Raw genomic sequence first — 15,213 nt, 5'->3', positions numbered from 1 at the left:
GGAAAGGAGACAGGCTCCCTTCCAAGGCATCCTGGGCTTAGCCGGGGGGCGGAGCCAAGAGCCTGATTCAGGCGGCTCCTCTCTTCCCAGCTGCAGTCTCTTTGAGTGCTCGGTGAAACAAGAGCTCTTTGCTCTGCCTTCCTTTGAGTGGTGAAGCTGAAGGGAGGAATGTGTGCTGAACAAACATTGATGGAGGCAATGGAGGCAGTTGGAAGGCAGCGATAGCAGTCAGCTCTTGGAGACTGTCGGAGGCGGCTGGCGGCTGCAGCGCATAATACAGGCCAGGGTTTCAGGGCCTGCTGGGGCTAGAATAATTGAGCAGTTTAATTGAGCAGGCTGGTGGGGCACTGGGGTGGCAGGCAGCTAGGCTGTATTGGAGGGACTTTGGCCCAACTTGGGTGGGGTCTCTCCCCTTAATAGTTGTCTTGGAGAAAGTGGGTGGTGAGAGCCCTCTCCCCCCCCCACTCACACATAAACCTCTCTTCCTGCCATAAGCCTGTTTGTTTCCATTTAGCCTCCCCCCACCACCGGCAAGGAGTAAAATAAAGTAACTTAAAAAACAGAGCCGGTGTTCTTCACTTTGGCTTACTGGTAAAGCGGCACCTAAGCGTATATTCTTGTGGGCCATAAAAGAGGGCCTGTCTCTGCCTGATAACCATTCTGTTAGCAGGCAGATTTGCTCAGGGCTGTGCTCGGCGCCATCTTTTGGTGGAGAATTACTGGTGGCCTGTTTCTGCCTGACAGCCATTCTGTTGGCAGGCAGATTTGCTCAGGGCTGTGCTTGGCGCCATCTTGTGGTGGAGAATTACTGGTGGCCTGTTTCTGCCTGACAGCCATTCTGTTGGCAGGCAGATTTGCTCAGGCCTGTGCTCGGCGCCATCTTGTGGTGGAGAATTACTGGTTGCCTTTCTCTGCCTGACAGCCATTCTGTTGGCAGGCAGATCTGCTCAGGACTGTGCTCGGCACCATCTTGTGTGGCAGCTTGGTACTGCTCCTGGCAATTGCTACTTTTGCTGGGGCTTAGTGCTACCTGTCAGGGCTAGCGTCAGCAGTTGGTTAAGGGGTAAAGCCGCGAGCCAGTCCAACACATTATTAACGGCTGCTGTGCCATCATTTGGGAAGGTTTACGCTGCCCAGAAAAGGGGGTGGCCCATCAATGGGGAAGTGGCCTGTAAATGGCCAGTGCCGTGTAACCCTACTCGGGCTCTGTCTCCCTCAGACAAGGATGATGGCCCAGGCAGGCAGGAACTTATGGAGCGCATTGTTGCTCTTGAGAGGGCAAGGAGTGGTACAGCATCAGCTGTTGCACCTGTTTAGCCATGCAAAGGTGCTAAAAGAATTACAATTGCTGCTTTTAATAAGGATTTTATCTCTTGTCTTTCTGCCTGGAGGGAGTATCAGGAGTGGTGGCAAGTGATGGAGGCAGCAGCCAGGACAATCCAACATCAACTGAGAGTGTGGCTGACACTGACCAGGAATAGTCAGCTGACAGTGGGCAAGTTGCCATAGCAGTGGAACGACCCATGCCTGATGGTATGGATCCTTTGCCCAAGCAGAGTGCCACTTGGCCCGGGGGCTCTTTGGGGCAGGTAGCTGCTACCGGCGCTCCTGCATCTTCTGTTTTGGAGACATATCCCATGCTTGGTTGGCCTTCTGCAGGCCCAACTATTTGGCCTAGTTATGCCAGATGCTCCTTGCACCTCCAGCAAGTGCAAGTACTGCCTGTATTGGGCTGTGCTACCAGTTGGGATGGATAGGCCTTCCCTCTGTCTGTGACTGGGTGGCCTTTTGGTTATGGCAAGCAGATGGGCCTGGCCCCTTATGGACCCCAGGGATATGGCATGGTTCCTTATAGGACACTTCCCCTGGGAGATATGGCATTGCCTGCGGGGGCGGGGAAAATATACAAAGGGTTAGTACATGGATGACTTTACCCTTCTCTTCAGGGAACGGGAGAAGAAGGATATAGCAGATCTGTACGATAGGGATAAGGAGAAGATCTGTTGCAGGCAGATTGTCAGGAACTGGACTCATTGGTTGTCTGGGTTCCTGGTTTATGCAGGGGTATTGGCTAGGGCACAGCCAGGTAGGGCTCTCCCCCCTTTTCCAATACATGAATATTATATATAGGGGGTACATGGACTTTGAGGGGGCGGCTTGGTTGATACAGCTGTGGGTGCAGGGCATGGCCCTTGCCAAGTCCAACCTCAGAAATAGGAGCGAAAGTGGTCTTATGATTAATCGTCTTCGTCCTTCTGTGCAGCCCCACATTGGGACTGCGCAGGCGCAGGCCGGCCGCGGAAAAGATTTTTCTAGCTTTAGAGATGTGAAGGGGACGTTCGGATCCACCGCACATACGCGCCGGTGTTCCCGCCAATTTTGAATGCATATATATCCGAACGTCCCCGGCATTCCCTCAGTTCCTTTTTCGCCGCCGTTCGAAAAGGTTCTTCTCTAGCGTTATTTGTCTCTTCAGAGTTATCCATCGTTTGTTCTCTCAGTGTCTCTTCGGAGTTCTGGTCGGTATCTTTCCCCTGTCAGTCGTCGGGAGGTACCGTTCAAGATGTCTCAGACGTCTTTGTTTAAGAAGTGTCTGAAATGCGGCACTAAAATGACGCACTCGGACGACCATGAGCTCTGCCTCATCTGCCTGGGCGAGGGACATGTTGTGGAGCGTTGTTCTATTTGTATGTCCTTCACTCCGAAGGCAAGGAGTGATCGGAAGGCCAGGCTCCGTGCCTTCTTGTGGGATGCCAACCTTCTCCCCCCCAAGCCATCGGGCTCATCGGGAGATAGGCCCTGCTCCGCCGCTCCGTCACCGGCGCCGTCTCGTAAGTCGCCAGAGCCGCTTCAATCGGAACCGACAGGGCAACCCGTTCCGGAGGCCCGGTCTGACTCCGGTTCCGGGGATCGTCCTTCGAGCCAGAAGGCCAAGAAGCGTTCTTCGTCCAAGTCAAGGTCCTCCTCCAAGGCTTCGGCTACAGAGGCTGCTTCGGAGCCCCCGCCGAAAAAGGCCAAGGCAAAGTCGAAAGCCAAGGGCCGTGCACCATCCCCGGCTCCGACTGTGCGACCTGGTACTCCGGCCGAACCGGTCCTGATACCCAACGATGTGGTGAGTCTCCACACCCCGTCGCCTCCCTGCACACGTCCTCCATCGGTTCCGGAGGAATTCCTGCCGTTCCCGTCTTTCTCGGGGCCGTTCCAACCCTTCAAGCGCTCCCTGCCGTCCGCCCCGGCGCCTTCGGAGGCCTCCGTTCCGATGCCGTCTACCTCGTCGGTTCCGACACCATTTTGCTGGCCTGCCCCGATGTCTGCTCCTCTGCCTCCTTGTCAGCCTGTCCCGGGAGTTGGGAACATGACCTCCTGGCAGGATTTTGCGGCCTGGTTTCAGCAGTCCGTGACCTTCCTGCAGCACGCTTCGATTCCGCAGCCTTCTGTTCCGACTCAGCCGGTCGGGCTCCCTGCGTCTGCTCCTCCAGCGGGCATCCTTCTCCATCCTTCGGTTCCTGTGGCTCATCCATCAGCTCCGGCTGATCGCCGGGCTTCGGTTCCGACGCAGACATCGCCGGAATTTTCGGATTCCGAGGATGAGGAGGGTCTGGCCTCACCATTGGAGTGTTCTTCGGATGGTCCTTCTGACCCTTCCCCGGATGACACCGTGGGTGAGCTCCGTTCGTCGTCCCCGAACGACGACTACAGAGTGTTCTCCGAGCAGATGGTGAGAATGGCTGCCGCTCTGGAGATTGACGTTTCCTCCATGACCTCCAAGCCCAAAAGCAAGCTGCTAGAGGCGCTGTATTCTGGGTCCCCCGCATCGGTGGCGTTTCCCCCCGTGGAGGATTTCGTAGACAACGCTCTTGCGATCTGGCAGACTCCGGCGTCCCTGCCAGCGACAGCAAAAAAGGTTGAGAGGTACTACCGTCTGAAACAGGACGACTGCCCGTACCTCTTCACTCACCCTAAGCCCTCTTCCATCGTGGCTGAGGAAGGTCAGGCTCGGTTCCGTTCTGGTTCCTCGTCGGCAGACCGAGAAGGCAGGAAGCTGGATGGCATGGGCAGGAAACTCTACTCGTCTGCGTCCTTGGGATTCCGTATTGCCAACTTCCAGGCCATAATGGGATCCTACAATTTGTTCCTGTGGAAACGGCTGTCCTCTTACCTTTCCGATCTCCCCGAGGATCGCCGCCACTTGGTGAAGGCCCTTCAAGCTGAGGCCATAAGGCTGTCAAAACAGCAGATGACAGCGGGCAAGGACGCTGCCAACTCTGCAGCGTGCACGATGGCGACTTCGATGGTCCTGCGTCGGCACGCATGGCTTCGGTCCACGGCCCTGCCGCCGGAGAAGAGGGCGAAAGTGGAGGATTTCCCCTTTGAAGGCCCGCAGCTCTTCTCAGAGAAGAAGGATGAATCCCTCTCCTTGATGAGAAAGAATCAGCAGACAGCAAAGTCCCTGGGAGTCGCCCCCTCAGCTCCGCTGTCGGGTCTGAGGTATCGTTCTGGTCGGTTCCGACCCTACCAGACCCCTTACCAGCCTTACCAGCAGCGTCAAGGGCGATTCTTCTCGGGCCAGTCTTATGGCCGCCGATCCTACTCTGCCCAACAGCGTCATTCTTCCAGGCGCTCCGGCCGGTCCAAGGGCAGGCAACAGCCCTCCTCACCTAAGCCTTCGACCTCTGTGCAGAAGCCCTCGGTCTTCTGACTAAGCCTGAACGCTCCCCAGTTGGCCTCTGAGGACACTCCCTCTTCTGCCCGGTTCTTGGACAGGCTTCAGCCTTTTTTGCCCTGTTGGCAACTTGTTACCTCTGACACTTGGGTCCTGTCTATTGTGGCCCATGGTTACAAATTGATGTTTACCAATGCACCTCCCCTTTCTCTCCCTCCCCGTTATTCTCCATGTTGTGATGTTGTGTTGTTCAATAATGTTGTGTTGGTTAACAAAGGTGCTGTCCGGGTGGTCAATGTTGCTACTTCCCCTTGGGGATTCTACTCACGATACTTCCTTGTGGATAAGAAGGATGGAGGTTCTCGGCCTATATTGGACCTTAGGGGCCTCAACGGTTATTTGAAGGTTGAAAAGTTTCGGATGCTGACCCTGGCACGGGTCATAGAGCTCCTAGAGGTGGGCGTCTGGTTAGCCATTCTAGACTTGAAAGACGCCTACTTCCACATTTCCATCTTTGAGGGCCACAGGAAATACCTACGGTTTGTCTATGGGGATTCTGTATATGAATATACGGTGTTGCCCTTTGGGCTGGCCTCTGCACCCAGGGTTTTCACGAAGTGCATGGCCACCGTGGTGGCATACCTACGGTCCAGTGGATGCTTTATCTACCCATACCTGGATGACTGGCTCCTGGTGGGACCCTCAGCTGACTCCCTCCAGGCCCATATTGCCCTCACTTTATCTATGCTGGCTAGGTTGGGCTTGGTGGTTAATGGGGATAAGTCTGTCCTGACTCCGGGCACGGCCATTAGGTTTATTGGGGTTCACTTCGATTCTCTGCGGGGCAGAGCCTACCTGCCCCTGGATCGCTTGACCAGGCTTTCCTCTTTAGCCCGTCATTTTTCGCACAACCGGTATCAAACTGCCCTTCTGATCCAGACTTTGCTAGGCCTTATGGCCTCCTCCACAGGGGTGGTTTTCTTTGCACGCCTGCATATGAGGCCTCTGCAAAACTGGTTTGTCCGGAGGTATAACCCCCTCACTTTGGGCCAGCACCAGAGATTCTCCATCCCCAGGGTGGTGCAGCGCTCTCTGACCGGGTGGACTGTCCCTGAAAACCTGTCCAAGGGATGCCCTTTCGGCCCCTTCTTGGCAGAGGTCACTGTCTTTACTGACGCCTCCAACTTGGGATGGGGAGGGTGCTGTGGGCGGCTCTCTGCTCTAGGTATTTGGTCCACAACTGAGGCAGCCATGCACATCAACCTCTTAGAGCTTAGAGCGATCCGTTACTCCCTTGCTTCTTTTGCAGATGTCATTCGGAACAGGAGGGTTCAGGTCCTGTCGGACAATACCACGGCCTGCTATTACCTCAACAAGCAGGGAGGAACGGTCTCGCTCAAGCTCTGCAGGGAAGCAACGACTCTCTGGAAATGGGCCATGGTCAACAACGTCCATCCCAGGGCCATGCACATTGCCGGGGAGCTCAACACCGCGGCAGACACATTGAGCAGGGTGTTTCTGCCTCAACACGAGTGGTCCCTCAACAGGGCTTACCTCAACCAGGTTTTCCACAAATGGGGTACACAGGTGATCGACATCTTCGCCACGGCCCACAACAAGCAGGCCCCGCTGTTCTGCTCCCGGCCCGGAATTGGCCGTCACTCCCTAGGGGATGCCTTCCAGATACCCTGGTCCCCAGGGCTCTTTTATGCCTTCCCGCCCTTCCCGCTCATGCACAAGGTCCTCTCCAGGGTCAGGGCCTTCAGCGCCCACTGTATCCTAATTGCCCCACAATGGCCTCGCCAGGATTGGTTCCCTCTCTTGCTCTCCCTTTCACAGGGGCGCTGCCTGGCGCTGCCACCGGCCCCGAACCTATTAGTCAGGGACGGGGTCAGGCACCACAACGTGGCAGTTCTGAGTCTGGCTGCCTGGCTCTAATGCACCCTGGAGTAGGCCTCTCCTCGGAGGTCCTTAAGGTCATTCTAAATGCCCGGAAGCCATCTACCAGGCTGTCCTACCAGAGGAAGTGGTCATGTTTTTCCCGCTTTTTGGCCCCAAAAGGGGTCTCTCCTTTTGATTGCCCTTTGCCTGTGATTCTCGACTACCTCCTGTATTTGTGCTCGCAGGGTCTAGCCTTCTCGAGCGTTAAAGTCCACATGGCTGCAATCTCTGCTTTCCATGAGCAGATTGATGGAAAGACCGTTTTTACCCACTGGCTTTCCAAGCAGTTCCTGAAGGGCCTGTTCAAGACCTTCCCTCCTAGGGCCCCTCCCATTCCTCAATGGAGTCTGTCCCTGGTTCTCTCCCAACTAATGCTCCGGCCCTTTGAGCCTCTGTCCACTTGTCCCCTGCCTTTGCTCACACAAAAGGTGGCCTTTCTGGTGGCGGTCACGTCCTCTAGACGTGTTGGGGAGTTGTCTGCCCTGCGGTGTGACCCTCCCTTCCTGCAGTTTTTCCCTGGTACGGTCATGCTCCACACTAGTATGGAGTTTCTACCCAAGGTGGTCTCGAAGTTTCACCTGCAGCAAAAGGTGTTCCTTCCTTTTTTCCAACACCGTCGTCCCCAGGGGAACGGGCACTGCACACTTTGGATGTAAAACGTGCTTTATTGTTTTATTTGCATCGCACCAAATGTTTCAGGAAGTCTCCTGCCCTGTTTTTATGTTACTCTGGCCCTCGCAAGGGCTCACCTGCCTCTGCCCAGTCCATCTCTCGCTGGATTGTGTCTACAATTAAACTCTGTTATCTGCAAGCTGGAGTCCAATGCCCTTTGTTGGTTACTGCTCACTCCACTCGAGTGCAAGCTGCTTCTGCTGCCTTCCTGCGAGGAGTGCCGCTCCGGGACGTCTGCCAGGCTGCGACATGGTCTACGGCAGACACTTTCATCAAACATTACTCTGTGGACGTGCATGCACGGCGTGAATCAGCTGTTGGCACGGCTGTCCTGCAGTCTTTGTTCAAGTAGACACTCACACCCGCTCCCATTGGTGAGATGCTAGTTACTCTCCCAATCTGGGGCTGCACAGAAGGACGAAGACGATAAACAGGGTTTCTCACCTGTAACTGTTGATCGTCGAGTCTCTTCTGTGCAGACACACATTCCCTCCCACCTACCCCGCTGTGAGTGTTTGGTTAATTGAATTTCTCCGGCGGCTCAGGTGAACTGAGGGAATGCCGGGGACATTCGGATATATATGCATTCAAAATTGGCGGGAACACCGGCACGCATGCGCGGTGGATCCGAACGTCCCCTTCACATCTCTAAAGCTAGAAAAATCTTTTCTGCGGCCGGACTGCGCCTGCGCAGTCCCAATGTGTGTCTGCACAGAAGAGACTCGACGATCAACAGGTACAGGTGAGAAACCCTGTTTTTCTGCCCTCTCAGGGTTCAGGTTCCCGCACTTTTGCGGGGCAGCAGGTGTAAATATGGCTGCTTTGTTGGGACTTCACGTCCGAGGAACTTTGCAACAAAAAAGTGGGCAAGTATATGCATGACTGCCCTGCATGCATGGGAACCCACCCATAATTTGCCTGCCCCAAAGGAAGACAGGGTGGGAAATGCTTTGGGGGCAGTGGTGGCCACCAAGAGCCTGGAAAAGGGGCCCAGCCCAGTAAAGCTGAGGGTACTTGAATGGTTTTTTCAGGTCTCCCCAAGGCACAGGGTGCTGGCTATTTGTCCATTGTTTAGATGACTTTTTGATGTCTGGGCCAGCTGGCATGGGGCAGTGTGCCAAGCTTTTGGCAGGGGTCATGGAGTTTTCAGAGGAACTGGGGATTCCTTTAGCTCATGAGAAAACCGAGAGACCATTTGTTGTCATAGCGTTCTTGGGAATAGAACTGGACACAGTACAACAGACCTTAAGGTTGCCCTTAGAGACGGTGGTAGATCTTGGGCTCAATTGGAGTGCTGCTTGAGTGGAGCCTAGATATCTCTCCTTGAGTTGCGGCAATTAGTTGGCCATTTAAACTTTGCCTGTAAGGCAGTTGCGCCTGGGAGGGCTTTCCTCAGGTGGCGGTGCGATGCTATGAGGGCCTTACGGTTGCCCCATCAGCGTTTAAGAATTAATAAGGGCAGGCGGGATGACCTTTTGGTGTGGAAGGAATTCCTTTACACCTTTAGTGAGGTGACTTTTTGGAGGGAGGAGCTTTTGCTAGAAGCCGAACTTCAAGTCACCTCTGATGCCTCCTGGTCTACAGGCTTTGGAGTCTTTTTAAGGGGGCATTGGTGTGCTGACCAATGGCCCGCTGATTGTGTAGCCCAGGGATTGTCCAAATAACTTACGTTTTTGGAGTCCTTTCCCTTGTTAGTGGCCGTGTGGCTTTGGGGATCACACTTGGCGAACCGAGCTGTCCACTTTTAGTCTGACAACTTGGCTGTCATGCACGTGGTCAAAACCATGGCATCTGGATCCCCCAGGGTGATGAGGCTGGTATGGGCCTTTACATTGAAATGTGTGCAGATGAACATTTTGTTCAGGGCCAGGCATGTTCCAGGTGTTAACAACAGTGTGGCAGATGCTTTGTCTTGCCAACAGATGGAACGATTCTGGCAGCTTGCCCCCCTGGGCCGACAGGCAACCAGTGAGGATGCCCCAGGAGCTTTGGGAGCTTGTACGGCGGAAGTAAATAGAGCAATCCAGCTGTCCATTGCCCCCAGTACACGCCCGTGCAGTAGGGCAGCTTTACCAGTTCAGGGTGTCGGCGGGGCTCCAGCAGTTGTGGCCCATCCCGCCTGAGCACTTGATGCACTTTTGTGTAGTGCAGCGGGGCCGGGGCCTTGCAGTGAAGTCCATCAGGGGTCAGTTGGCCGCTTTAGCCTTCGCCAGCAAAGCACGTGGCTTACCTGAATTCACGGGTGTCTTCAGGATTAGAAAGATGCTGGAAGGCTGGGCCAGGGAGATAAAAATGCCACGTGACCCAAGGCAGCCCATCTCCCCATCAGTCCTTAAGGGACTGGGGACCACATGGGTGGAAGTCTGCTCGTCAGCATTTGAACGGAAGCTTTTCCACACTTCTGCCTTAATGGCATTTTTTGGAGCTCTGTGAGTTAGTGAGCTGATGGCCTCATCGCGTACAGACGTGTCTGGCCAGGCACTGAATGCCCAGGACATTAAATTCGTTGGGGATAAAGTCTCCATTGGGATCAGACGGTCCAAGACTGACCAGCGGCAGTGAGGGAGCCCCTTGCTTTTGGGCCCCTGCTCTGAGCAGGAGCTGTGCCCTGTTAAGGCCCTTAAGGAATATGTCACACTTCGTGGGGATGACCGAGGGATTTTATTCCGCCACGAAGATAGGGCCCCACTGACTAAATATCAGTTTTGGGTGGTGACAGAGAGGGCACTTAAGACAATTGGCTTGTCGGGGGTCAAATTCGGAACCCACTCCTTCCGGATTGGTGCGGCCTCCACAGCAGCTGCTATGGGATACCCTCAGCGGGCGATTCAGAGAGTGGGCAGGTGGCAGTCAAGGGCGTTTCGGTCCTATGTCCGGCCCCTGCAGCAGTTTTAAATGGCAAACTACTTGTTCTTTCCTCAGGTGCCGTGTCGAGCCAAGAGAGGAACAGAATCTTGATTTGTGGCCACAGCATGGTGTTCTGGGAGGCCACTCAAGCCAAGAGAACACAGATGGGATTCCAGCTGGGCCTGAGCGCTGCGGCCACTGTGGAGTGGCAGGGCAGGCGTGGTCTCAGATGGCCTGGCCTGCTGTCTCTCCTGTTTAGGGGATGGACGAAGCCTCCCCCACACGTTGTGGTCATTCACCTGGGGGGTAATGACCTTGGGCTGGTACAGGGCATGGCCCTGTCGATGCAGGTAGCTGAGGACCTTGAATACATAAGCAGCCGATGGCCGAGTGTGCTTATAGTATGGTCAGAGATGCTACGACGACGGGTTTGGCGGGAGGCCTTTGACACCAGGGCAATAGAGAGGGCCTGACATAAGGCTAACCACGCCATTAAGAGGTCTTTGGGGCAAGGCTTGGGTATTTATTTGCCACACCCCAAGATTAGGGCCGAATTTGCCCGCCTCTACAGAGGCGATGGTGTCCACCTGGCACCTGAGGGCAATGATATTTTCCTAGATGACCTGCGGCAAGGGCTTTGGGTGGCTCTAGGCCACCATTGGGGAGCGAGCGTCTAAGCAGAGGCTTGACCCTTGCAGTGGCAGGAGATTTTGGGAATAGGGTGCGGGCTGGTGAGCACCCTGTGGCACTTCCCCGTGAGTGGGGACAGGGCTGCCATTAAGGGCGGTATGCATGGTTGCGGCTACCGTACGCTGGCAGAAACCTGCGGGGATCCTCAATACAAGGCCTCCCCTCATGCCGTGCGGCTGGGTGTGTAACAGGTGCTTCAATGGGGATCCATGGCCTGGCAGCCCGGGTTGCAGCCATTCAAAGGATGGCCTACACCCGGGGGCGTGGGGCTCGCCCAGACAGGTCAAGGCGGAGGTCCGGAGTTGACCCCAGGGTACCGCTTATTTAGCTCTTGCCGTGCATTACCTTTATGGTCATTTAATAAACGGCCCTTTATTCCAAGTCTGTGTCTGTCTCTTCCTTCTGGCTGGGGTTGCAATAAAACATTCCCTAAGCCGGAGAAAGCTGCACACAACTCTTCTGAAAAAGAGATGTGTTCCGCTTAAGGAGAAGGGGGGGGGGATTTGTAATGATTTCAAGAAATGGGTGCATGTGTCTTTAAATGCTTGGTTTGAGCTAGGTGAAGAGTGGGGGTGAGAGAGGGATGAGTGAGTGATATGATTGGTTGATGACAGAGTGGGCGGAGTGAAGGCAGTTTTCAGTTACTGAGGGAGAGAAAAAGATTCAGTTAGGGCAAGAGAGGCGAGCTGTGTGCAGCCTGAGTGTGTTCATGTATTTGTGAGGGAAAGGCAACCTGAGTGGAAGCCTGAACTGAGTGTGTCTGTGAGACTATATATTCATTCTATTTGAAGCAGGCAAACTGAGTGTGCGCCTGAGAGAGAAAGAATTGAGAGTGAAAAGAAAACAGGCTAGCTGTGTGCTGTCTGAGGAATTCTCCGTGAGAGAAATATAGAGCCTAGAGAAAGAGGCTAACTGTGTGTGAAGCCTTACAAGAGATCTGTGTGAATGAGTTTGGATGAAGCAACTAGAAGAACTAAGAACTACTTTTATGTAACCAATACGCTTCTTAAAAAAATAAACTTTTATTTTGTTTTGTTATATCCCAGAGTAGCAGTCATTGTTATCTCCCATTCCTATCCTCAGGGCCACATAGAACCACGAAGGAGCCTGACGCATAAACACGTTACCAAAGGGAAAACTTAAATAAAATATATTGGAATTTAATATTCCTGGGGGCAGCTAACTACCCAGAGGGTGTGAAGGGAAAGATTAAAGCAAAATCCACCCTAAAGAAAGTGAAGATCATAACAGTTAATTTCTGCCTTTCCAATTTTATTACGCATTTGAATTTAAACCTGTGCTATAAAATCTCTTTAGTATCACCTACCTTGAGTAATCACATCTGCCTTAAAAACACCTTTTTATTGATTAAAATGTATAAAGGAGAATAGCTGAACTATTAAAAGGAATATACAGTGTTAAACATTACTGTTGTCTCACATACCGACTTGCTGTTCTGACCCATGTTATGCTGACCTCTTTTCAAAATTGATTTGTCTGGTTCCTTGTAGTTAACAGATTCCAAGGATGCTTTGATAACTTACCACCTAACTTTCAGACTTCAGAATATACATTGCTTGTTTTCCAAAGTGTATCTCAAAAACAGTTTTTGATAAAAATTCCAAACAACAACAACAACACCCCAGTTGGAATGGAGAGTTACAAATCTTCGTGAACCTCTGCACTCTCTCTAGCCACGCCCACACAATCATGCCCGGCTTCCCAGGGAACTCTGCCCTTTATAGCACCCTTCTGCCCCTCCCTCCAGGAGCAGCCAATCTGCCCTCGTGCTGTATCTGGTCCCCGATTCCCTCCCTGTGGCCACCTGGGGTCCGTCCTTGGGACAGGCTCAGCCCCTATATATCAGATAGGGTCCCTCCTTCCTCTGGGGTCCTCATCCAACAGTCCAAGGGCTCCCAAGCTTCCTGGGCCCCTTGCTTGTGCTCTCAACCTCCACCTGTTCTACACCGTCAGCCCCGCTGGCTCCTACAGGGCCTGTAGCTGGTGATACCTGCTGCCATGGTGCCATGGGCTGTAGATGACATGCAGTTTGCTGCTGCACTGCCATGCTACTCAGCTATTTGGTGGGGCCCGCGGGGTGCTGCCATGCTGCTATGCATCTCAGCTGGTTGGCAGGCCCCTCCAGTCTGCTCCAGGCTCAGCTGCGCTCCTTCTCCGGCTTGCTCCTGGCCTAAATGTGCTCCTCCCCCGGTGGTCTGCTTGCTGGTAAATGGGGCAGGAGCTCCCAGAGTGAGTGAGCCAGGTTCTGCCTGGGGTTTGGCGGGATGGGCTGGGGGGTTGCAGGCGCTAAGTCTGGGGTAGGTGGGGGCTGCTCCAGACACCATCTATGAATGTTCTCCAAATACTGGTGTAATCTATATTGCTTTTGCTTGATAACATTACAAAAAGCACATTGTCACCAGTGCTTACAGCCCAGTTAATTTTACTTTGAGGTACTGATTGGTCTTACAGCAGACCAAGCTACAGCTCCCCCTAATTCTTATCTACTGTAGCCATGACACTAAAGAGGATCAGAAGAACACTGCTCTGTGTACACGTTGAATCCTCCCTTGTCAAAGCAGTTACTATACATATTTTAATAATCTTATAAGGTTAAGTCAACGTTATTGGGGAACTGAATCTGAGTTTGATGGTGGTTACCATAGAAATATGGCTGCTAACAGGCCTGGGGAAACATGCTATGCCCCTTTAATAGAGCTTTAATATGTAGAAATGGGTAGCTGAAACTTTTAATGGCACGGAGGGTAAGTAACATCACCTGGTTAATAACATCCCATTAAGCTTCTATTAAAGAGAGAGGGCATTTTTTTTCTTCAGTTGAAAACTCTGCACAGAAAAGAGGATTACATTTCATGGCCCTCCCCCTCCATTTTGCTGTATTTCAGTTTCTCTTAGGTCTCCTATTCTGAATGCGGTATCCCTTCTAGAGTCACTAAGATAAGGAACAATCCAAAGATTTGTGTACAGACCTCCACACATTCCACCAAGGCTTCCAAGACTCTTCCTTCTCTAAAGGTCTTTGAAAAGTTCTCCAGAATATTGGAGGAACTGAATGGTACCTCACTAGACTGCTACTGGGTCTGCTGCACTGGGACAGAGGAAAGGTAGCCACATAAGTCATGAAGGCAGCAGCAAGGGAAAACAGGATGTGAATATTTTGTCCTTTGTCTTGGTGTCCAACTAGAAAGACTCGTATGCCTCATCTGGGAAAGAATGCCACAATTTTATCATTAAAGGCTGTGCTGGCAATTCTTTGCTCCACTCCCAATGATCTTCCGTGCTCCCCAATGGGGAACAGTTTGAAAAATTATGCTCTACTTACAGTGTCTTTCCTGCTGAAAATATCTACCTATGAAAGGATTTCCATCACTGGAGTATGAGTTTCTTGCTGCCTCCTCCTTCCTGTTCTAGCACAAAAGGCCTCCAAAATTCAAGGAAGCCTCTGGAGCACAGGAACTCTGGAGCACAGTGTGAAGGGCAAATTGGAAGTAGGGAAGAATTGGTTCAAATTGCCCCCTTTCATCCACAGAAACCCTCTGCAGGATGCAACCCAGTGTCTGAAGGCTACCTTGGGGGCAGTTTTTCACACCTGTTCCTTAAAATAGGGTCTACTATTTTTTCAAAACAGCATCAGTTATGTTTGATTTTGTCTTTTTCACTAGCATGATTATGTTCACTTAGAAGAAAAAGAGAGAAGCCATGCATGTTTTTAAGGGCATTTTAGCAACAATGTGCATATTTTACATTTGTAGTTGAATAAAGAAAACAAGACTCTGAAAAGAATCAGTATGTTGTATATGGCAAAACTGGGGCCAGATATCATTACAGAAGAAATCAACATAGATGATGAAGAATCATCCACAGAGATAGAAGGTAGTCCTGCTGCATGTGATTCAGCACAGTGCCATCAGCTAATAAAAGGTGAGTATGTCTGAAGAATAGCATAGGGTAGCCTTCTTTAAAAAAGGCATGAATAATGTAGAACAAATTTCTTTGTAATAAGGAAGTGGTACTGTAAGAGAGGTAATTTTTTTAAACTCATTTACCTCGTCCTGGCACAGTATGCTGATATTTAGCTATTCTTTAATGATATGGCAAATTTCAAGGTTGCTTTGCAAATAACTGATTTTGCTACATGAATGCTGCTTCTGTCTATAAAATGGTAGGTGCCCTGTGTGTGCAGACCAATGCAAATATGACTTATTTTGCAATCTATACCAGTTACAGTATGCCTTGATGGGCAGCAAATTCCTGAGGTGTGTGTGTAGGTATAAACACATGTTTCATATGTCTCTATTCAGAAGAACACACAAACAGGAGCCCAGTCCTTTTCTAGATGCATGTTGTAAGTATTTTGTAGATTATGCACAAATATTTTG

At 52.0% G+C, this 15,213-nt stretch overlaps 1 protein-coding gene across 1 annotated transcript in view; it reads left to right on the top strand.

The window, feature by feature from the left end:
• Positions 1-15,213, top strand: part of SHTN1 (shootin 1) — a 147,383-nt gene that overhangs the window by 52,047 nt on the left and 80,123 nt on the right. Inside the window, exon 5 of the mRNA XM_054983737.1 lies at positions 14,587-14,755. Coding sequence (XP_054839712.1) covers positions 14,587-14,755 — 169 coding nt within the window. The remainder of the gene's footprint in view (positions 1-14,586; positions 14,756-15,213) is intronic.

The sequence above is a fragment of the Eublepharis macularius genome, chromosome 6 (genome assembly GCF_028583425.1).
Source record: "Eublepharis macularius isolate TG4126 chromosome 6, MPM_Emac_v1.0, whole genome shotgun sequence".
NCBI lineage: Eukaryota > Metazoa > Chordata > Lepidosauria > Squamata > Eublepharidae > Eublepharis > Eublepharis macularius.
Note: the sequence above shows the minus strand (reverse complement) of the source record. Positions and strands in the feature narration are given on the sequence as shown.